The sequence below is a fragment of the Gossypium arboreum genome, chromosome 8 (assembly GCF_025698485.1).
Source record: "Gossypium arboreum isolate Shixiya-1 chromosome 8, ASM2569848v2, whole genome shotgun sequence".
Lineage (NCBI taxonomy): Eukaryota > Viridiplantae > Streptophyta > Magnoliopsida > Malvales > Malvaceae > Gossypium > Gossypium arboreum.
Genome location: NC_069077.1, coordinates 465,085 through 488,470, shown reverse-complemented (window position 1 = coordinate 488,470; position 23,386 = coordinate 465,085). Strand labels below are relative to the sequence as shown.

General features: G+C 29.9%; 4 protein-coding genes across 6 annotated transcripts; 3 read left to right on the top strand and 1 right to left on the bottom strand.

Annotated features, from left to right (window-relative positions):
* Positions 1-244: 244 nt before the first annotated feature.
* LOC108468348 (uncharacterized) lies at positions 245-8,628 on the top strand. Its single transcript, XM_053031645.1, has 14 exons — positions 245-488; positions 597-683; positions 778-888; positions 1,312-1,473; positions 2,044-2,097; positions 2,643-2,789; positions 3,823-3,941; positions 5,210-5,459; positions 5,543-5,629; positions 5,714-6,001; positions 6,223-6,381; positions 6,644-6,697; positions 6,930-7,076; positions 8,053-8,628. The coding sequence occupies exons 1-14, from the start codon at positions 351-353 to the stop codon at positions 8,434-8,436; spliced, it is 2,187 nt and encodes a 728-aa protein (XP_052887605.1). The 5' UTR covers positions 245-350; the 3' UTR covers positions 8,437-8,628.
* Positions 8,629-9,690: 1,062 nt separating this feature from the next.
* On the top strand, positions 9,691-12,455 carry LOC128279451 (uncharacterized). Its single transcript, XM_053018377.1, has 7 exons — positions 9,691-9,846; positions 9,956-10,042; positions 10,115-10,402; positions 10,678-10,839; positions 11,134-11,187; positions 11,269-11,415; positions 11,956-12,455. The coding sequence occupies exons 1-7, from the start codon at positions 9,709-9,711 to the stop codon at positions 12,340-12,342; spliced, it is 1,263 nt and encodes a 420-aa protein (XP_052874337.1). The 5' UTR covers positions 9,691-9,708; the 3' UTR covers positions 12,343-12,455.
* Positions 12,456-13,866: 1,411 nt separating this feature from the next.
* On the top strand, positions 13,867-16,721 carry LOC128296437 (uncharacterized). The gene is made up of 7 exons (XM_053031644.1): positions 13,867-14,060; positions 14,144-14,230; positions 14,304-14,591; positions 14,778-14,939; positions 15,448-15,501; positions 15,588-15,734; positions 16,266-16,721. Exons 1-7 carry the CDS (start codon positions 13,923-13,925, stop codon positions 16,650-16,652), a joined length of 1,263 nt encoding a protein of 420 aa, XP_052887604.1. The 5' UTR covers positions 13,867-13,922; the 3' UTR covers positions 16,653-16,721.
* A 955-nt stretch (positions 16,722-17,676) lies between these two features.
* On the bottom strand, positions 17,677-23,032 carry LOC108469266 (clathrin interactor EPSIN 1-like). Of its 3 annotated transcripts, none has more exons than XM_053018171.1 (13): positions 22,665-23,032; positions 22,482-22,533; positions 22,328-22,379; positions 21,487-21,566; positions 21,320-21,398; positions 21,135-21,218; positions 20,897-21,042; positions 20,366-20,614; positions 20,050-20,145; positions 19,684-19,823; positions 19,392-19,588; positions 18,857-19,262; positions 17,677-18,101 (listed from the first exon to the last, which is right to left on the bottom strand). In XM_053018171.1, exons 2-13 carry the CDS (start codon positions 22,520-22,522, stop codon positions 17,905-17,907), a joined length of 1,767 nt encoding a protein of 588 aa, XP_052874131.1. In that variant the 5' UTR covers positions 22,523-22,533; positions 22,665-23,032; the 3' UTR covers positions 17,677-17,904. The 3 variants fall into 3 exon arrangements, with proteins under 3 accessions (XP_052874131.1, XP_052874132.1, XP_052874133.1); XM_053018172.1 differs by having other exon boundaries at positions 22,482-22,529; XM_053018173.1 differs by having other exon boundaries at positions 18,857-19,256; positions 22,482-23,032.
* Positions 23,033-23,386: the final 354 nt, after the last annotated feature.

Genomic DNA, 23,386 nt, shown 5'->3' with positions numbered 1-23,386 from the left:
TTTTTTTAATTTCATGTTCATTTTACTATTTATTTTTAAAATTCGTGACTACTCTTCTCAACAATATCATCTCTAATGATAAATACATATTTTCTTTTTCTTTTATCCTTCCAAGAGATTTTTTCAGATTGGGTTTTATTAATTACATATGCCCAACAAAGAATCTGAATTAAAAACATCATTAAAAGCACTTTGTTTTATTAGAATTTAAATCTTGAAGCATTTAATTTCTCCTATTACAGCAGTTTTCAAGAACAAAAAAATAATAATTAAAATTTTAATTTTTAAAGAAAGGTTAAGCAGCACTCTGTCTTCATTTTTTATACAATTTTTTAGGGAGTTTAAAGAAAATGGCAAAATTTATTTTTAGGGTTTTCTTGGCTGTGATTTTATTATTTTTGAGTAACAGAGTAAATGGAAAAGCTAATTTTAAAGATGTTGAAGAGAAATTAAAGCAGCTTAACAAGCCTGCAGTGAAGACCATACAGGTAAAAGTTTTTACTAAAACCTGAAAAAATTAGACACGATATGATTACACAAACACAACAAAATCGAAATTGGTGCTTACTTTTGAGTGTTGAAAATGGCTATGATAGAGTGAAGATGGGGATATCATTGATTGCGTCGAAATCTATAAACAACCTGCTTTTGATCACCCTGCATTAAGGAATCACGTTATCCAGGTAAATCTTTTTATATCATTACTGTTCTTTTTTCTTTTCTTTTTTTTTTTATCACTGCGATTGCGGATGTAATTGATACTATTGAACATTGTAGATGAAACCCAGTTTCGATTTAAAAGAACTGAAAATCAACTCGAAAAATGAGTCGTCGAAACTAACTGTGTTTCAAACATGGCAAAAAAGCGGAAGCTGTCCGGAAGGAACTGTCTCGATTCGAAGGATTCGAAGAGAGAATTTACTAAGAGCAAATTCTGCCCAACAGTTTGGAAGAAAACCTCAAGAAGTTGTCTTGAAATCAAACACAACAATAGAACATAAAGATGGCCAATCTCCATTTTTTAACAACACTAAATTCTCAATGCCTACAATTGTTAATCGATCCGTAAGCATATATTTCAGGTTTAATTAGGGATTTTCGCCGCATTTTAGTTTGGGTCGACTTTGGATTCTTGTTGTTTCAAGTTCAGATAATTTAGGCTTGAATTTCATTTCTGATTATTTGCTCAAATCAGTTGGGTTTCGCTCATTTTGAGTTTGTATTTGGATTGACCAAATTTTATTGACAAATTCGAGTTAAAATTGATGGATCTAATCGAATTGACTCTGTGTGTGTTTTTTTTTGAAACAGGCAGCAACTCTTGTTACAGTTGGATACAATTACATAGGAGCTAAAGCAGATATCAATGTTTGGAATCCAAATGTTGAATCTGAAGATGAGTTCACTACTGCTCAAATTTGGCTTAAAGCTGGCCCTGGTGATAATTTTGAAAGCTTGGAATCCGGATGGATGGTAAGTTCTTATGCAAACTTGAAAATTCGATCTAGTTGGTAGGGTACTCGACCCTTTAAAATGTGAAATTTTAATATCAACCTTTTAAGTTTTGCAAAATTTTAATTATGTAAAAAGTAAAATTATATTTTATCTCCCAAAAATGATAAAATTTTGATTTAGTCTTTTAAAATTATAAATATACAAGTTACTAAAATTGTGAAATTATATTTTAACTTTCATAAAAATATATAATTTAATTCCAACTTTTAAAATAATTTTCTAACTTCGACTCTAATCTAACCTGATTTGATAATAAAAGCTCAATTTAAACTTGTCTAATCTGAACTCAAAATTACTTGTATACAAATGATTCAAACAAATAATGATCCAACTAATAAATCAAACTCAAAATATTTAAATTCGAAATTGACCAATAAAAAGACACCCAAATTAAAATTTACCAAAACCAAAATCACATAAAAACTTTAAAACCTAAATTGACCATTGATTCAATCCAAAAGCAACCTCACTTGACACTTCCTTTTTGTTCCTTTTGTTTTTCTGAATAACTTTTATATATTTTCTCAGGTAAACCCACAATTATATGGTGACAAAAAGACTAGATTTTTTGCACATTGGACTGTAAGTACATATAAGTCTTTTTTTTTGGTTAAATTACCATTTATGGCCTGAACTTGGCAACAACTCTCCCACTGAGGCTTTGAATTTTTTTTAGTTTAAGTTAGTCCCCGAACTTGATAATTGTTCCTACATTAGGCTTAAACTAGGTAATTGTTCCTACATTGGAGCTTGAACATTTTCTTTATCCAAGTTAGTCCATGAACTTGGTAATTGTTCTCATACTAGAGCCTAAACTTAGCAATTGTTTCCACATTTGGGTAACTTTAGGATTTTAAAGGAAATATTAAAGACTAACTTGGAAAAAAAAGTTTAGACCCCAATATGGGAAAAATTGCCAAGTTCAAGGACTAACTTCGAAAAGAAAAAATTTAGGCCCCAATATGAAAATAATTGTCAAGTTCAGGATCAATCTTGGACAAAAAATAAAGTTTAAGTTCAATGCGAGAATAGTTACCAAGTTTAGGCCTGAAAAAGGAATTTAACCTTTTTTTATTATTATTTGAATTTAATTCAATCATTGAAAATTGTGAATGTTTTATTTGCAGAAAGATTCATACAAGACAACAGGTTGCTTTGATCTCCATTGCAGTGGCTTCGTTCAAACAAGCTCCAAAGTTGCCTTTGGTGGAGCCCTTGCGCCTGTCTCCACTGAGTTTGGTCAACAGTATTATATCAATGTTGGCATATTTATGGTAACCTTAACCCTTTTTTTTTCCCTCAGCTTTTTCTTTGGTCTAATTCTCATTTTAGTCCCTCTAGTAAATCGAGATTAAATTTTCGTTATTAGAGCTATGATGTGGATTTATTATTAGTTGAATTTAGTTGACTGAATTTTCATATAGCCTTGATTGTATGATCCAGTATCAGTAAAAAAAATTTCATCTTATCACTTTGAACAATAACAACTAATGGTCTTATCAATTTGGACCTACTATAACAATATAAAAGTAGAAAAAATTAGAGGGGACTAATTTTCAGATTTGGTATAATTTGATTCCTTTACTTTTATAATGTTATTTCTAGATCTAAATTGATAACACAATTAGTTGTTGCTATTAAATTGATGACGTGATTCTTCCATAAAACAACAACACCATTCTGCTAAGATATAAATTTAGGTTAAAACATACTCAAAGTTCTTATATCTAAATTCCTTGAGCATAGACTAACCCTAAATCTGAAAATATAGTTATCTAAATTCCTTGAAATAAATATAGGGGGACCAAATTCCAATTGTATAAATAGTATAAAGACTTTGAGTATAGACTAACCCTAAATTTATTATTTTATCACTTTAAGGACAACTACTAACTGCATTATCATCAATTTAAGCCTACTAATTGAATTGTGTTATCAATTTAATTTAGGGTTTAAGGTCAATTTTACTTTGGCTGAGAAAAATTAAGTGTTAAACTGAAACGAAATGGTTAAATCTGAACATAGAACGAGAACTATAACCAGAATAAAAATAAATTTTTTAAAATAATAATACTATTACAAAATATAATCACCGGAAAGAACATAATAAAACCCACATATGACATAAATTAAGCATAGAGAAACTCAAACCTAAGTCTCAAGAACTCAAGACTTCTACTTCAACTGAAAAGCCAAAACCTCGTTGGCTAATTGTTTATATATACATAAATCATCTTAAGATTTGACTGACATGTAAAATTATTATCACTTTAACAACTACATCTAATCGAGATGTTTGATTTGCAGGATCCAAACACGAACAATTGGTGGCTAAAAATTAAAGAAGATTTGATAATTGGGTATTGGCCAGCATCAAGCCTACTATTTTACTTGAATCATAGTTCAACAATAGTGTCTATTGTGGTGTTAGTAGCCATTTGCTTTTACTAGTGATGAATTTAATAGGACAATTTTAACAAGTATTAGCAATTAAACTTACATTGTTAAATTTGATTAATAATAAAAGTACGAGACTAAAATGGACAGAGAATATAGGGACCTGGAAGGCTGGAACATATCATGTTCTCATTATAGTTTTATTGACACCGACGCTTTCACACTAATTTACAATCTGGGTAAATTTCTCTTTTCCTCCTTGCCTTTTAAAATTTTAAATTTTACCATGTCTTTTGTTTAATTTTTTTGTTTATTATTTTTTATATTTTAAATATGAAATTAATTTTAAATAAATTATCTCTTCATTTTAAGATTTTACTTAAATTGAATTAACTTTTAATGTTATAATAATAAAATTAATAAAGCTTACATCGTTAAGCTTAAAATATAGTTTAAAAAAGACACGTATTAATAACATTTATCAAATTAAATTTATACTTTGTAAATATAATAGGAGTTAATTACATTCATTGATTAAATTAGAGCAAAGATAAATATAAAATTATAAAAAATAGAATATTAATAGTTTTAGCATTAAAACAAATTAATTTAATAATATATATAAAATAAATAACCTATAAGAAATTATTAATAATATTATTTAAATTATAATATATTAATATTAATACTCAAACCATGATGAATTTTATATTAAATATTTTTAAAAATATTTTGTAATTACATTAATTTTAATTTATTAATTATTTTTGAAGAAATTCATTAAAATTTTAAGCAAGAACTAATATTATAAAATTAAATATATAAAACCGACTTGTTATTGCACCGAATACAAACTAGTTTTAATCTATAAAGATATAATTTAACTTTCACTGCATAAGCGATATGTAATCTTTAATATTATTTGAATTTTTCATCTAATTTAATATACCTACATTGAGTTTAGATTTTCTTTTTATAACTACGAGTGTACTTATACATTTTACGGTCGAGTATGTTTAGGTCAAAGGTAATAATTAGATAAAGTATTGATTTCAAAATTCAAACTTAATTCAGATATCGTTGTCGATGATTTAAAAAAATATATTTTAGATTTGCCAGATAAGATATTATTCATTACATCTCCAAATTTAAGGTAAATACATTATTTTTTTATCCTTGTAAGGGATTTTATTAATTACGTATGCCCAACAAGGAATTGAATTAAAAACATTCTTAAAAAGCACTTTGTCATTTATCAGAATTTAAAAATTGAAGCATTCAACTTCTTATATTACAGCAATTTTCAAGACCCAAAGAACAGATTTTCGTTTTTAAAGAAAAGGTTAAGAAGCACTTTGTCTTCATTACTTATACAATTTTTTAGGGAGCGTAAAACAATGGCAAATTTTATTTTTTGGGTTTTCTTGATTCTGGTTTTATCATATTTGAGTAACAGACTAAATGGAAAAGCTACTTTCAAAGAAATTCACGCAGATGTTGATGGGAAATTAAAGCAGCTTAACAAGCCTGCTGTGAAGACCATACAGGTAACAGTATTTACTAAAACCCTAAATAATATTAGACATGAAAATTGGTGTTCATTTAAGAGTGTTGATAATGCCTATGGCAGAGTGATGATGGGGATATTATCGATTGTGTCAATATCTATAAACAACCTACTTTCGATCACCCTGCATTAAGGAATCACGTTATTCAGGTAAAAAAATTTCTATCATCACTTTATTTTTATTTTTTTAATCATTACAGCTGCGGATGTAATGGATGCTATTGAACATTGTAGATGAAACCCAGTTTCAATTTCAAAGAAATGGAATTCAATTCAAAAAATTGGTCGTCGAAGCTAACTGTGTTTCAAACATGGCAAAAAAGCGGAAGCTGCCCGAAAGGAACTGTCCCAATTCGAAGGATTCGAAGGGAGGATTTACTGAGAACAAAATCTGTCCAACAGTTTGGAAGAAAACCTCAAGAAGTTGTCTTGAAATCAAACACAACAATTGAACATAAAGATGGTCGATTTCCATCTATTAATAGCAACGCACTCGCATTTCCTGCTGTTGTTAACCGATCCGTAAGCATATGTTCGAGTCATTTTAGTTCGGGTCAACTTTATTGTTTTTATTTGAATATTTTTAGTTTTACTCATTTTGAATTTAAATTATTTTAGATTCCAAATAATTTAGTTTTGATTTCTTGACTTCCCATAGTTAAATTTGAGTTGACCGAATTTTATTCACGAATTTAAGTCAAAATTGATTGATCGGTGTTTGTTTTTTTTTTTTTTTTAAACAGGCAGCAATTCTTGTTACAGTTGGAGCAAATTACACAGGAGCTAAAGCGAATATCAATGTCTGGAACCCAAATGTTGAATCTGAAGATTTCACTACTGCTCAAGTTTGGCTTAAAGCTGGCCCTAATGATAATTTTGAAAGCATAGAATCCGGATGGACGGTAAGTTTGCTTTCATCTCTATTTGATAATAAAATGTTTGACAACCTAAATTAATTTAGACCTAAACTCGAAATGATCAATATAAATATTATTAAACTGATAATGACCCAATTTAAAAAATCAAATCTAAAAAATCTGAACTCGAAATTAACTTAAACCAATCCCAAATCGGATCGATTCAATCCAAAAGTAACCTCACACAACATTTTTTTTTTTCAGTTCCTTTAGTTTTTCTTAATAACTTTTCAATACTTTTTCTCAGGTAAACCCACAATTATATGGTGACAAAAAGACCAGATTATTTGCACATTGGACTGTAAGTACATGAAAGTTTTTACAATTAATTTTTTCTGTATTGTACAATTATAGAGTTATTGCTCACACATATCACACACGTACTATGGATGAATATCCTTTAATCATTACGTCAATCATAAGATTTCACAATTAATTAAATCATTAAAAATTATATGTGTTTTATCCTGTTGGAAAGAATTATATGGCTAATGTACACATTGATGACATCACATTATCCAACATATTTGCAGAAAGATTCTTACAAGACAACAGGTTGTTTTGACCTCCAATGCAGTGGCTTCATTCAAACAAGCTCTAAAATTGCCCTTGGTGCAGCCATTTCGCCTATCTCCATGGAGTTAGGCCAACAGTACTATATCACCATTGGCATTTATATGGTAACATTGACCTCTTTTTTTTTCTCTCAGCTTTTTCTTTGGTCTAGTTATAATTTTAGTCCTTGTAGTAATTGAGATTAAATTATCGTTATCAGAGCTATGATGTAGATTTATTTTTAGTTGGATATAGTTGAACGAATGAATTTTTATATAGTCTTAACTGTATGACCGAAATAACAATAAAAGAAAATCATGCTATCACTTTAATAATAACTACAGGTAGTCTTATCATTTCGGACCTACCATAATACTATAGAAGTTGAAAAAATCAAAGGGATAAATTTTTAATTTTGATATAATTCGGTCATTTACTATTATCAAAGTCATTTACTATTATCAAATTATTCCTAGGTCTAAATTGACAATTAGTTGTTATTAAATTGATGATGACATTATGTTGATATATATATAAATTTAGGTTAAAATATGTTCAAATTCCTTATACTTTTCGGATATTATTCCTGGGTCTAAATTGATAACACAATTTAGACCTACCGTAATATTATAGAAGTTAAAAAAAAAAATAGAGGGATTGCATTTTGCTCTCTTTACTCAAAAAATAGGTAAATTAGTCTATGTATGTTAGATCAAAGAGCAAACCAATCATTTCTGTTAAAGAATTTATCCATTTCCACTGTTAAAAACTAGGGTGTCTGACGAAATAACCAAACAATTACACATGGTGTGTCACATATACCTTATGCTAACATAAAGGGATTAGTTTTTAACAATAAAAATGAATGAAACTTTTAATGAAAAAATCAGTTTGTTCTTTTATCTAACATACAAGGATTGATTTACCTTCTTCTTCTTTTTCTTTTTTGTAGAGGAAGAAAAATATAATCTGACTCTTAATATAAAAACCTCCATAATACTTTTACCGAGTCTCATTGACTCAAGGACTCAACTTTAACTAATAAGCCAACGTCTTTTCTTTGTTGTACATCGATTTTATTTTGAATTGTTTGGTTTGTAGGATGAAAACACAAACAATTGGTGGCTAATATTTGGGAATGGTATAGCAGTTGGGTATTGGCCAGCATCAACACTAAATGCCTTGAAGAATAGTGCAACAATGGTTGAATGGGGTGGACAAGTTTATAGCTCAACTGTGAGGAAATCGCCACACACCAAGACCGCCATGGGGAGTGGCAAATTTGCTTCTAGTCTAAAAGGGAATGCATGTTACATGGAGAATATTGCCATTGTGGATTTCTCAACGCAACTTCAGTACCCACCTGAGGTGACCACTTTGGCTGAAGAGAATTATTGCTACACTGCATTAAATCACCAAGATGGATCCGAAAGTTCACCAACTTTTTACTTTGGGGGACCTGGTCAGAATTATAATTGTCCATAGAGTCCTCTAGATAGTTTTTGTTCTTGTTTTTGGCTTGTGTCCATGGTTTATATTATAATAAAATCATGGTTTGCGTAGGTGAAAGTACAATTAACTCTCTCTATAACAGCTCTATTTATCTATTAAGATTTTACCTATTATAGAGAGACAGTTGTTGTACGCCTATAATACCATTTTGTTATTGTGAGATAATTGTTGTAAATTTAATATAGAATTCATATAATGAATTTTTATTAAATAAAAAAGAAAAAATTATGTTTAAGTCCGAATCAAATCAACAAAATTAAAATATTTATTGCGATTCATGCATTATTACTTTTATGCATATTTTAATTTACATATTTCACATAATTAATTATGAAGTTCATGAATCTAACAAGTTTAATTAATTAGTATGAGTTATCAAAATAAATTAATTAATTTATCAGAGTTGTTAAATTTAAATAATCAAGTTATAAGTTTATGACGTTCCAAATTCATAGTAGAACAAAGAACTTAATAGTTTATTGAATTGATATATTTAATTCCGATCGTTGAAGATTATTTTCATTTAATAAAATTTTTCACTTGAAATTTGAACATTATATTGATTAAAATAAGTTTTATTTAATAAATTATCATTAATAGGTTTTCTTATATGAAACAACTATAATTTTACTTAAAATTTTGTACAATCTGTTGTTATAGAAAATTAATTTGATAAAGAACATGCATCATAACTATGGTTGTTGTTGTTCTAAGTGAGAATATGATATAGAGGGTTAAAATAAAATATAAAAAATCAGTTCTACTAGAAACTTGGTTGTTTTGGCGAATGATTGTTATAGAAATGGTTGATTGTACTATGAAGGCCATGTATTAGGAGTCAAATTGTCTTTTTTCCATCAACTCAAAAAAAATGAGCAAATTAATCTTTATACGTCACATATAAAAACAAACTAATCTTTTTATTAAAAATTCTATCATTTTCTACTGTTAAATGATAAGGTGACTGACAAGGCAATCTAATATATGTATCTCATGATGATGTGGCTATAATTAAAAACCATGTCGAAGACGACTTGGACAACCATTGGTCATATTTCTTTAGATTTTTATTTATATATATATATATATATATATATATATAGTAATAATAACTAATAAAGGAAATAATCTTTAGTTTCTAAAACATCATAGATTGTCATAAATCTTTAAGATTGTAACAGTTACATTTTTTCATCTTATATTTGTTTCATTCGTTCTTCATTTTTTAATAATCTTTTTTACAAAATGGCAAATTTTATTTTTAGGGTTTTATTGATTCTGGTTTTTTCATATTTGTGTAATAGAGTAACTGGAAAAGCTAATTTTAAAGAAATTGATGAGAAATTAAAGCAGCTTAACAAGCCTGCAGTGAAGACCATACAGGTAAAAGTATTTACTAAAACCGAGAAAATATTAGACACGATATAATTATATGAATACGAATAAGATCGAAATGAGTGTTTATTTTGAGCGTTGAAAATGGTTATGGCAGGGTGAAGATGGGGATATTATCGATTGCGTCGATATCTACAAACAGCCTGCTTTCGATCATCCTGCATTAAAAAATCATATTATTCAGGTAAATTTTCTTTTTATTATTTTCTTCTATGATTGTGATTGTGGACATAACGGATGCTATTCAACATTACAGATGAAACCTAGTTTTGATTTGAAAGAGGAGAAATTGAGCTTGAAAAACGAGTCCACGAAGCTAGCAGTCTTTCAAACATGGCAAAGAAGCGGAAGTTGTCCGGAAGGAACCGTTCCAATTCGAAGGATTCGAAGAGTGGATTTACTGAGAGCGAAATCCGTCCAACAATTCGGAAGAAAACCTCCTGAAGTTGTCTTGAAATCAAATACAACAATTGAACATAAAGATGGCCAACTTCCATCTATTAATACCACCGCACTCGCAATGCCTGTTATTGTTAATCGATCCGTAAGCATATTCCGTGTTAATTAAAATTTTAAAATCTTCGTGTCATTTTAATTCGGGTTTGAGGCTCATTTCTGATTAATTATTTGAATCATTTTTTAGTTTTACTTTTTTTGAGCTTAGATTATTTTGGGTTCCAAATAATTTAAGTTTAGTTTATTGAGTTTTCATAGTTAAATCGATTTTGTGTTTAAGTTGACTGAATTTTGTTGAAAGGTACGAGTTAAAATTGACTAATCTAATCCAATTGGTGGGGTTTTTTTTTACTTCTCAAACAGGCAGCAACTCTTGTTACAGTTGGATACAATTACATAGGAGCTAAAGCGGATATCAATGTTTGGACTCCAAATGTTGAAGCTCAAGATGAATACACTACAGCTCAAATCTGGCTTAAAGCTGGCCCTGGTGATAATTTTGAAAGCATAGAATCCGGATGGATAGTAAGTTGACTCAACCCCGAAATTTGATTTAATTCGATTTGGTAATAAAAAAATAATTTATAATAATTCTAATTTAAAATAATCCGACTTAAAATACCAAATCCAAAAGGTTCGAACTTCAAATTTACCTAAATTTAAAATGATTCCAACTGAAACTGACCTAAACCAGAATGTCTAGAAAAGTTCTAAAGTCCAAATTAACCCTGATTCAGATTGATTCAATCTGAAAGCAACCCGATCCGACATTTTTTTTTCCTTTCAGTTTCTTTAATAACTTTTCAATATTATTCTCAGGTAAACCCACAATTATATGGCGACAAAAGGACCAGATTATTTGCACATTGGACTGTAAGTACATAAAAAAGTTTTTAAAGAGCAAAATTGTGCAATTAGTTAGATCATTAAAAAAGTTGTGTTTTTTATTTACAGAAAGATTCATACAAGACAACAGGTTGCTTTGACATGACTTGCAGTGGCTTTGTTCAAACAAGTTCCCAATATTTACTTGGTGGATCCATTGAGCCTGTCTCTACTGAGTTTGGTCAACAATATTATCTCACTGTTGGCATTTATATGGTAACTTTAACCCCTTTTTTTCTCAGCTATTTCTTTGCTTTAATTGTGACTTTAGTCCCTCTAGAAAATCGAGATTAAATTGATGACATCACATCATTAATTGTTAAAATTATCATGTTGGTTTTTCTAGAAACGTGTAAATTTAATATTGATTGAACGTTTTTTATAGGATTTTTAGATGTTTTTAATGATTGATTAATAGTAAAAAAAATTCACGTGATCATTTTAATAACAACAACTAATAGTTTTATCAAATTAAACTTACAATAACATTATAAAAATAAATAAGAAGTAAAGAGATTAAATTTTGAATTTGATATAATTTGGCCCATTTCCTATTACAACATTATTCATAGGTTTAAATTAATAGCACAATTTATCATCGTTGTTGTTAAAGTAACAATGTGATGAGATGTAAATTTATTATCAATTTAGTCTAGTTGATTGAAATTTTATTTAATGTTGCATGTATGATCCAATATCAGTAAAAAGAATCCACATCATCAATTTTAACGGGTAATCGGGTGGTTTGATTTGCAGGATCCAAACACAGCTAATTGGTGGCTAAAAATTGGGAAAGATATACCAGTTGGGTATTGGCCAGCATCAACACTACTATTTTACTTGAATCATAGTTCAACACTGGTTGAATGGGGTGGACAAGTTTATAGCTCAAATGTGAAGAAAAAGCCACACACAAAGACCGGCATGGGAAGTGGCCAATTTGCTTCTGGTCTAAGAGGGAATGCATGTTCGATGGATAATATTGCCATTGTTGATTTCTCAATGCAACTCAAGTACCCACAGTGGGTAGGCACTTGGGCTGATGAACAGTATTGCTACACTGCTTTGAATTACCAAGAAGGATATGGAAAGTTACCAATTTTTTACTTTGGAGGACCTGGTCAGAATTATAATTGTCCTTAGAGTCTAAATATTTTTTTTATCGTTTATATTAGAATAAAATCCAATGTGGTGGCAAGGTTTCCTTGGCATCGTTGTTCGATAGAATAAAATTATTTGTTTTTACATTAAAAAAAGGTCAAATTCTATTTAAAGTCCTTGTATAATACATTTTCAACATATTTAGCACCATCACATATTTTAAAAAAATTAAGTCACACCAAATAAATTGATAGAATTCAAGGAAAAAATTGGCCTTTGTCTCGTTGCTCATTGCTCTCCCCATATAAAATGGAGGTACTTTACGTTGCTGAATTTGTCAATATGCTGACTCTTAGTACAAGGGTTTCCATAGTATTTTTACAACAAATATATGCATTTGTTCCAAGGAAATATTTAGATAGTGATAAAATTGTGACTGGATTTATTGTTTTAATTAAATCTATACTATTAATAAAACTCATGATTAGGTTAGTGTCACGGGTTAATCGTCTACCAACTCGATTAAGAAATGACTAATATACTTTTTATTAAATGATTATTATTATTATTTTGATAGCATTTTTTCCATACTTTCATATAATTGTTAAATAAAATAACTAAAATTAACATGTCTAATAATTGAACTCATGTTTAATAGATTTATAAATAAATTCTTTACCACTATGCTAATAATAATAATTTTGAGTAAACTTTAAAAAAATGAACTTTTAATATAACATATTTTCTCTCACTAAATTTGTGTACATAAATAATATAATTGATTACGCTTGGTGTAACAAGTCAATTCAATAGTTAATTTTAAAAAATAGAATTTTAATATTGAATTTTATTTTCACTAATTTGATCTCTTTTGATGTGCTATAAAAAATGATGATTTCATTATGATGTATTCATCTATTTCAATTTTCTTTTACTCACAAGTTAAATTATTTTATTTTTAATTCGAATATATTGCATATATATACGTATGCAATAGGATTTCTTGTATATATAAAACTGCAGGTATATTAACATAATAACTTCATTAAGGGTATTTAATCTAAACTTTTTAAAATTAAAGGAAACTGATGAATGATGAAAAGTAATTAATATTTGTTTTAATGAAAAAATATCAGTTAAGGAAATTTTATTTTGATAAATTCTAATAAAGAAATAAATAAAAAATATTCAAATTTAATTAGTAATTAGTGACGGATAAGATAGTTAAAATAACCAATTAATTAAAGTTTATTCCAAAAACGAAATAAATAAATGCAATATTAATAAAAAAGTAAATAAAATTATGTAATAATTAAAATTCAATGAAAAATCATGATTTAATCTTTTGAAAAAGAAAGACATTTTAATACGAAAATGTAACTGGTTAAAGCTAAAGAGTATACAAACGTATCTGATTTTTAATGATAATAAAGGGATTGTTAGACTGTGTTGGTATTTTATATTTTTGAAATTATATTTTATAAAAATAATAAGTAATAAAGGAAATAATATTTAGTTTCCAAAGCATCGTATATAGTCATAAATCTTTAAGATTGTAACGGGTTCTTTTTTCATGATATATTTGGTTCATTCGTTCTTCATTTTTTTAGGGAGTAAAAGAAATGGCAAGTTTTATTTTTAGGGTTTTATTGACTCTGGTTTTGTCAGATTTGTGTTATAGAGTAAATGGAAATGCGAATTTTAAAGATGTTGAAGAGAAATTAAAGCAGCTTAACAAGCCTGCAGTGAAGACCATACAGGTAAAAGTATTTACTAAAACCGAGATAATTACGAACTTGGCCGATGGGTGTTTCTTTTGAGCATTGAAAAATGACTATGGCAGAGTGAAGATGGGGATATTATCGATTGCGTCGATATCTACAAACAGCCTGCTTTTGATCACCCTGCGTTAAAGAATCATGTTATTCAGGTAAAACTTTCTATCATTACTTCTTTTTTTGTTGTTGTTGTTGTTGTAGATGTAATGCTATTCAACATTGTAGATGAAACCCAGTTTCGATTTGAAAGAGGAGAAAATGAGCTCCAAAAACGAGCCTGCAGAGCTAGCAGTGTTTCAAACATGGCAAAGAAGTGGAAGTTGTCCGGAAGGAACCGTCCCCATTCGAAGGATTCGAAGAGAGGATTTATTGAGAGCGAAATCTGTCCAACAGTTTGGAAGAAAACCTCATGAAGTTGTCTTGAATTCAAGCACAACAATTGAACATAAAGATGGCCAACTTCCGTCTATTAATACCACCGCTGTTGCACTACCTATTATTGTTAATCGATCCGTAAGCATATTTGGAATTAATTTAAGGTCAACTTTGGGCTATTTGTTGTTTTTTGTTCTAGTTATTCGGATTTAAGACTCATTTCTAATTAATTTGTGTCCGAATTGACTGGATTTTGTTGACAGATTTGAGTGAAAATTGATAGATCTAATTGAATTGATGGTTTTTATTTATTTTTTTGAACAGGCAGCAACTCTTGTTACACTTGGATACAATTACATAGGAGCTAAAGGAACCTTCAATATTTGGAATCCGAATGTTGAAGCTCAAGATGAATACACTACAGCTCAAATATGGCTTAAAGCTGGCCCTGGTGATAATTTTGAAAGCATAGAATCGGGATGGACGGTAAATTCTAATCTAAACTTGACTCGATTTGATAATAAAAAGTTCACAACTTAAACTTATATAATTTAAATCCGAAATGGTTCACTCAAAATATTCAAATCCATAATGATCCGACATGAAAAATTAAACTCAAAAGGTTCGATTTCGAAATTAACCTAAATTCAAGATGATCTCAATTGAAATTGTCTTGAACTAAAACGACTCATAAATTTTAAAATTCATATTAACCCTTAAGAGCGAACAGAGAATATTTTAAAAGGTAACAAAATTGAATTATAAATTTTTTAAATTTTTTTTCATTTTTAACGGTTAAGGTGTAATTTCTTCTATATTATTTATAAGAGGTTAGAATTGAAATTTTTTAAAATTTTGTGGGGGTTAAGGCCCTGCCCCTCCCTTGTATCTGCCCTTATTAACCCTGATTCAGATTGATTCAATCTAAATGCAACCCGACCCGACATTTTTTTCCCTTTCAGTTTCTTTAGTAACTTTTCAATATTTTTATCAGGTAAACCCACAATTATATGGTGACAAAAGGACCAGATTATTTGTACATTGGACTGTAAGTACATAAAAAAAAAGTTTTTAAAGAGTAAAAATTTGCAATTAATTCAATCATTAAAATAATTTGTGTTTTTTTATTTACAGAAAGATTCATACAAGACAACAGGTTGCTTTGACATGACTTGCAGTGGCTTTGTTCAAACAAGTTCCCAACATGTACTTGGTGGATCCATCGGGCCTGTCTCTACTGAGTTTGGAAAACAATATTATCTCAGATTTGGCATTTATATGGTAACATTAAAACCCTTATTCTCGGCTTTTCTTTCTTTTGTTTAATTATGATTTTAGTCCCTCTAATAAATCGAGATTAAATTGATGATATTATTAGTTGTGGTTATTTAACTTATGATATGGTTTTTTTCTAGAAACAATTTTAAGTATTTAACTGTAAACTTATTATTGGTTGAATATAGTTATTGAATTTTCACATAGTCTTGATTGTATGAATAAATAATAGTAAAAGAATCATATAAACATGAGTTTATGAGTGAATAAAAGTAAAAAGAAAATGGTAAACTATGGTAGAGGTCACTCAACAATGGTTTGTTGTAAAAATGGAAATACACAAAATTTAAGATAATTGGATGATAAAGAAAAATAAAATTAAATAATTTAGTGACTATTTTGTAATTGTTCATAGCTAACCAAAACAGAAAAAAAAACATATCATCACAAGAAGTAATCGTGATATCAATTTAGTGATTAAATATCTATGTCCATCACTTTAACGAGAAGAACTAATCTGAGTGGTTTGATTTGCAGGATCCGAACACATCCAATTGGTGGCTAAAAATTGGGAAAGATATACCAGTTGGTTATTGGCCAGCATCAACCCTAATGTTTTACTTGAATCATAGTTCAACAATGGTTGAATGGGGTGGACAAGTTTATAGCTCAAATGTGAAGAAAAAGCCACACACAAAGACTGGTATGGGAAGTGGCAAATTTGCTACTGGTCTAAAAGGGAATGCATGTTCCATACTGAATATTGCCATTGTTGATTTCTCAATGCAACTCAAGTATCCACAGTGGGTAGGCACTTGGGCTGATGAACAGTATTGCTACACTGCTTTAAATTATCAAGAAGGATATGGAAAATTACCAATGTTTTACTTTGGAGGACCTGGTCAGAATTATAATTGTCCTTAAAGTCCTCTAAATATTTTTTTTTATCGTTTATATTAGAATAAAATCCAATGTGGCGGAAAGGTTTGCTTAGCAGCGTTGTTATGTTTTAATTATGATAGGATAAAATTGTTTGTTGTTACATTAAAAAAGAGGTCAAATTCTATTTAAAGTCCTTGTATAATACATTTTCAACGTATTTTGCAATATTGTCAAAACCAAATCAGATTAATTGGTTCAACCAAAAACTGATTGGACCAATGTCATGTAATCAAAACAAAGAAGAGAACCGGAAAAAGAAACCCTAAAACTAGATAAATACGATCCAAAAAAACTGTATGAACATGTTTTAAACTATGTTGAGTTTTTTTATTGGTTTTTTATATTTTGGCTTATATTAGATCCTAATTTTTTTGTTTATTGATTTTTAAGAATTTTTAAATTTTTTATGGGATAAATCCTAAAATTAATTATACATAAACTTTAATTTAATGTGCAATTATATTCATGAACTTTAATTTGGTTCAATCATACACATGAAACTCTAATTGTAGTTCAAATGTATACTTAAAATTTTAATTTTGATTTAATCATATACATTTAAAAAATAAATATATCAATTTATTTTTATATTGGATAAATATAATTATTTATGTATACAATATATAAACATAAAATAATGTTATATCAATAATTATGTTAATAATTTACAAGAATTGAATCAAATTAAAATTCCATGTATAAAATTATACAAAATCAAAATTCATATATATAATTTCACATTAAATCATAGTTTATGTATAGTTTTTATTTAACTATTGTTGAATCAAAATTAATGGTTTGACCGTTAATTTTGACAAATGATTTAAGGTGATTTTTTCAAACATGTGATATCATGATGTATACACATTGACATTCTTTTATATAATTAAGTAAACTTTTTAAAAATTTCATAATATACATGTCGCACCATCACATATTTTAAAAAGTTAAATTGATAGAATTCAAGGAAAAAAAAAAAGAAAGATCTTGAGATTGAAAGGAAACATTTCCAAAAATAAAGAATTAAATTATAATACATGGACTAAAATTCACCAAAAACTTCAATACAATCACAGCCCAAATTTTGAGATCTTTGTTAATAATTCAGGACTTTGATTTTTTGGGTATCAAGAATGTATGTCCATTTTATGATTGTTAAATATAAATCTGAATTTATGATTGAAACTAATTTATCAATAGGTAGGATAATAAAAAGGTGAGAGTAAAAAGGCATTTACTTCTTAAAGCTACTGAATATATCGTCGTCGGCAGTTGCTGATGTGAAGCCGGTTTTGCCGAGCCCAGAGCCGGTGCCCATTGCTCTCCCCATATGTAATGAAATTGGAGGTCCTTTGTCTCGTTTATCTACGTCGCTTAATTCGCCAAGTATGCCAACATCTGCCAGTGAAACCTTCTTGACCGTGCAAGGTTCTGACATGATAGCCGAATAGTTAAAAGATGCTAATATGTGGTAAAAAAAAAGTGTAATATTACATTTTTCGTTTTTCACTTAAAAAAAGTAAATTATTATCTATATATTAGTTCAAAAAATAAATTGGTCTTTTCTGTTAAAAATTTTATCTATTTTTACTTTTAAAAATCGGCATGGTGGGTAAAATAATCAAACAGTGACATATAGCATGCCACGTGTACCTCATGCTGACGTATATAGTTTAGTTTTTAATAATAGAAATAAATGAAATTTTTAACTAAATGACTAATTTACTCTTTAATCTAGCATACAGTTAACTAATTTGTCAATTTTTTGAGTAGAGGTGGCCAAATGAAACTAGCTCTTAGTACCATGGAAGTCCTTATATTAGGTTTTAGATTGCATTTTATCCTCTTTACTAAAAAAATTGGAAATTAATTTATTTACATGAAATCAAAAAGTAAATTTTATCCATTAGCGCTGTTAAAAATTGGTGTAACTAATGGAGTATCCAAATTATCCAAATAATGACACGTGGCGTGCCTCGTGGTGATGTATAGGGATCAATTCTTAAGAGTAAAATGTGATGAAATTTTTAGCATGACCAATTTACTTTTTGATTTAAACTATAAAGGCTAATTTATCCATTTTTTTAATAGAGGAGTAAAATGTAATCTAATTCCTAATCAGAGCTTCATGATACTTTTACCGCTTATATGTAGAGAAGGGATTTATACAGTGAGGGGATACTTACGAACAGATATATTAAGATCGATTATTCCACGGCTCAATGAATCGGCCCAAATTCCGGACTTCACCTGAAAAGTAGCATCCTTCTTTTGAGGTGGTTTAATGTCTTGTGAGAGTTTTGTGCTCATGTTGTTGTTGAGGTTTACGTCGTTAATCGGAGTTTGTGTTGGTTCTTTCGAAGGTGAATTGGAATAATGAGTGAATGAACCAAAAATGTCAGATGAACTATGAAAACTGCTCAGTGGAACAGTAGCGAATGGATCGATAATGCTAGCATTTGTTGGGTCGGGTTTTGGTACCATGATGTCTGGTTGGACAACTGGATCAGTGGCGGCAAAGAGGTCGACAGTTGGAGAGACAGCAGGAACAATGGCAGGCTGGGAAGCAAATAGATCAATCTGTTTCTGCACCTACGAGAAAATCAGATTGTATGTCATCATTCTACATGCTGAAATAAAAGAAATTGTGTTTTTTCCAGTACACATACACATATCCATATGTTTATATATATGTGCATTAAGATGAAACATGGGTCCGACCTGTGCTTGAGGACTTGCTTCAATTACTGCTTTGTTTGGTGCTGAGATAAAAGTTGCATCAGCAAATAGATCAACTTCTGTTGAATCAGAACTTGTAGCAGAGTGTTCCATAGGAGCAGATGCTGGTCCATCGAAGAGGTCATCCATTAAACTTTGCCCAAATAGATCCACTTGATTAGAATCTCCGGTCGCTGGCTCTGCCAAAGGAATAATCAACAATGCATTGGTAAAACACAGCCTATCAAAAACCTCCAAAGATATATACTAAACAAACAAACAAAAATATCCTTACTAGACCTAGAAGTTCCCCTGGGATCGAAATCATCAAAATCATCATCGCCGGCTTCATAATTATTTGTAGGGGCACTTGTGCTTTGACTGTAGTTAGCATCATCACTCAACTTCGGAGATAATTTATTTTTTGAATCCTTGCTGAAAACCAACATTACCAAATGTGTGTGTGTGTGTGTGTGTGTGTGTTTAAAAATGTTATAGTAATAGAGCTTGAACTTCCATAATCAAGTTATTATGCATGGTGAAACACGAATCACCATATAGAATAAATGGATCCACAATGGTGATATGATTCCAAGAACCAAACATGGCATGCAGTGTATGATAACCCTGGATTTGACAATCAACAATGTAAAACATAAACCTGCCATGACGTCTAGGCTCCTTTGTGGAATTTGCTTGGCTGTCAATTGTTGTACTCCCTCGGCGTGGCTTCACGTAGGTATTTTTTGGATCCTTGCTGCAAAACAACATTACCAAGTGTGTGTGTGTGTGTGTGTGTTGAAACATGTTATAGTAATAGAGCTTGAACTTCCATAATCAAGTTGTTATGCATGGTGAAACACGAATCACCATATAGAATAAATGGGTTCACAATGGTGATATGATTCCTAGAACCAAACATGGCTTGCAGTGCATAATAACCCTGGAGTTGACAATCAACAATGTAAAACATAAACCTGCCATGACGTTTAGACTCCTTTGTGGAATTTGCTTGGCTCTCACTTGCAGTACTCCCTCGGCGTGGCTTCACGTAGGTATCTTTATCAAACTTTTGTTCTCCATATCTATCCCTCGGCTTATAGCTGTCACTTTCTCTTCTACCACTTGAGCCTCCGCACCTATCCCCCCCACCTTGGTAGCCTCCACCACTAAATGAGGATGCGCTAGACTTAAAGGTTACACCAGTAGATGACAAGCCAATGTACCTAGAAACAATAATAGATGCACAGTTTAATCAATAAATACCTATAAGCATACAATTTCATATAATATTGCACTTTACAGTTTTATCTAGATAAGCCCCTATACTCTTAATAACCTGAATAAGCCGTTATCCTTTTGATTTTACCCAAATAAGCCCCAAACCTTTAATTTACACCTAAACAAACCCTTAATATAAAACAAATAAGGGTTTATTTAAAAACAGAGAAATAGTTTAGGGGATGTTTCAGTGTTATAGCCATTTCACTTCCTGAAAATAAACTTACTTGTCACGGTTGGCAGCAGCTTTATTTCTAGCTTCTTGTATTCTTTCTTTATTATGCAAGAGACCCACTATAGTTTCTGCTTTCTTCCGGACATTGATTCCCATATCTTTCCCACTTGGCTCAACATACTCAAAACTCATGAGGGACTGAAATGCGAAACAAGTAGGGAATATTCAACTTTACTCCCATAAAAGCATGCAATGGCAAGTCTAAGAAAATATAAGGGTTCAGGCCTTACAGCGATTCGGAAAGTACGTCCTATTATGTCATCGACTGCACGCTCAGATCCATTAGAAATCAAATACTCAATAACAGACAATGCCTGGTAGTAGTATTAGTTGTTGAATGCATGAAAAAAAAAGGTGCATAAGCTTTGGAAATACATATCAAATTTAAAATTATACCGCGCAACGATATGCATACCTTGTAGACGTAACGCCAATCTTTTCCAGTCTCACCAAGTCTTGACCAAAGAACATTCATAACCATTTGACAATCAGAGCTGCAAGATATGATAGCCTATTCAATTAACAATACAGCAAGAGACAAAACGGAATGGAAGGGAAATATGTTCAAAAGTTGATAACTACAATTTCTTTGTGGCCTGCGCTATTTCCGCCAATGCAGCGCCATGAGGACCCCATGGTTCATTGTCTGTTGCATCCAGTACCTACATATACATTTTCCATGAAAATTATGTAACCAGATTAATCTTACAAAAAACTTTCTTTTTTTGGCCATAAGCTGGATATCCATCGTCAACAGCAATGATTAATCTCCTCAATTACTCTTTAAGATGTAAATAGCTAGCCATTAAATGTACGCTCAATTCTTATGAGTGAGGATATCCACCGCCCACATAATTAAAAGATGAGTTGAACAACTACCACTCCACAACTCATACTTATCTTTCGAAACTTTACATGAAGTTGAAATGTATAGCCTACGTTATTACAAGAAACACATACTGTAACACATTTTTATCATAACTATCGCAAGCAACAGCAGAAGTAAAATCACAAATAATTTTGGATCTCCTGCGACATCGTACAATAACCATTTCCATAATTAAAGCAAAGTTGGCAGATTCATTTTGCAACACTAAGTTGATCGCAACTGAATTGGAAGATCCAAAATATCAAGTAACAATTTACGTAAGTATGATATCTCTCAGCACGTTCAAAATCACGTATGCTAACAAGCAATATGCAGCTTCAACACGAGCTTTCGATCATCTCATAAACTTTATATTCGTAGATGAATATGTTTCTATAGCTAAACACATTGTAATTTCCTTATAAACATTTCTGGTTCACACTCAAATTCTGCAAAATCTATAGAGAACTCTACCTTGTACACGAAATTCAACGAATCTAATAACAAGTAAATAAGAATTCAAGAAAAAAAATTCAAATTGCAATATAGTCTCACCTTCTGTTCGATCTCTGGAACCTTTAATACTTTCAGATTCACCTCTCTCTTTCTGAGAATTAAATGAATAAATCAAGTGATCATTGAAGATAAAACAGTAATCAACCAAATTCTGATTCAAAAATTTTGGAAACAGATGAGTTTTAGAGCTTACATTTCGCGAACAGTTTGATCGAATGCCTTCATGAAATCCATATCGGGTCTAACTTTAAAAAAAAAAAAAACAACAATTGTGGAAGAAAATGTAAGATCAAATCAGTAGGATGACGCAGATCTTATAGATTATTTATTCAGCAGTTAAGTTCAAAGGCTTCTAATATAATGAAAAATGTCGAACATTCGCTAAAAAGCTGTTTTCCTTTGTTTCCCGTTTTCTGGTTTGCTCATTGATGAAAAAATTGAGATGATCATTCGCTAAAAAACTGAATTCGGTACTCGACGATTATTTTTTATTTATTATTAAAATAGAAAATCTAAACTGAATTCTGGTATTCAGAATGAAAATCTGGGCTGAAAACAAGAACGAAAAATGCAAAAAAAAAAAAAAATTAATTAATTGATTCAAAACCCAAGAGAAGTATCCATTTTCCATTCGGCCTTGGTCTTGTTCATTGCTGGAATTGATTTGCTGGCCCAAATTCAGCATCCAAATGGGTTATCCCTTTCTTTCCTTCTGTAAAAAAATCGAAAATCGATGGTAAAAGTATCATTAAAGCCCTTATACTAGGGGTTAGATTATATTTCGGCTCCTCTACTCAAAAAATAGGCAAATTAGTCATTGTACATTAGATTAAGGAGCAAATTGGTCATTCTATTAACAATTTTATCAATTTTTACTGTTAAAAACGAATCCTTGTATGTAACTATCTGGTTATTTCGTTAACCACATCAGTTTTAATAGTAGCAATTAATGAAAATCTTAACATAAAAGACCATTTTTCTCTTTGTTCTAACGTATACTAATTTACTCATTTTTTTAGTAAAAGGAGCAAAATGTAATTTAATTCTTAGTACAGAGGCCTCGATGATACTTTCACCAAAATCAATTTAATCTAGTAA

What these genes read in the sequence shown, in the direction of transcription:
- LOC108468348 (XM_053031645.1), top strand. Translation starts at nt 351, where the DNA reads ATGGCAAAATTTATTTTTAGGGTTTTCTTGGCTGTGATTTTATTATTT. An exon ending in GCTTGGAATCCGGATGGATG is followed by an intron (nt 1,474 to 2,043) that starts GTAAGTTCTTAT and finishes ATATTTTCTCAG; the next exon opens with GTAAACCCACAATTATATGG. An exon ending in CTGCTGTGAAGACCATACAG is followed by an intron (nt 5,460 to 5,542) that starts GTAACAGTATTT and finishes TGCCTATGGCAG; the next exon opens with AGTGATGATGGGGATATTAT.
- LOC128279451 (XM_053018377.1), top strand. Translation starts at nt 9,709, where the DNA reads ATGGCAAATTTTATTTTTAGGGTTTTATTGATTCTGGTTTTTTCATAT. An exon ending in TAAAAAATCATATTATTCAG is followed by an intron (nt 10,043 to 10,114) that starts GTAAATTTTCTT and finishes TCAACATTACAG; the next exon opens with ATGAAACCTAGTTTTGATTT. An exon ending in GCATAGAATCCGGATGGATA is followed by an intron (nt 10,840 to 11,133) that starts GTAAGTTGACTC and finishes TATTATTCTCAG; the next exon opens with GTAAACCCACAATTATATGG.
- LOC128296437 (XM_053031644.1), top strand. Translation starts at nt 13,923, where the DNA reads ATGGCAAGTTTTATTTTTAGGGTTTTATTGACTCTGGTTTTGTCAGAT. An exon ending in TAAAGAATCATGTTATTCAG is followed by an intron (nt 14,231 to 14,303) that starts GTAAAACTTTCT and finishes TCAACATTGTAG; the next exon opens with ATGAAACCCAGTTTCGATTT. An exon ending in TCAGATTTGGCATTTATATG is followed by an intron (nt 15,735 to 16,265) that starts GTAACATTAAAA and finishes TTTGATTTGCAG; the next exon opens with GATCCGAACACATCCAATTG.
- LOC108469266 (XM_053018171.1), bottom strand. Translation starts at nt 22,522, where the DNA reads ATGGATTTCATGAAGGCATTCGATCAAACTGTTCGCGAAAT. An exon ending in GAGTCTAAACGTCATGGCAG is followed by an intron (nt 20,146 to 20,365) that starts GTTTATGTTTTA and finishes GTTGTTTTGCAG; the next exon opens with CAAGGATCCAAAAAATACCT. An exon ending in CGATCTTAATATATCTGTTC is followed by an intron (nt 18,102 to 18,856) that starts GTAAGTATCCCC and finishes CTATCATGTCAG; the next exon opens with AACCTTGCACGGTCAAGAAG.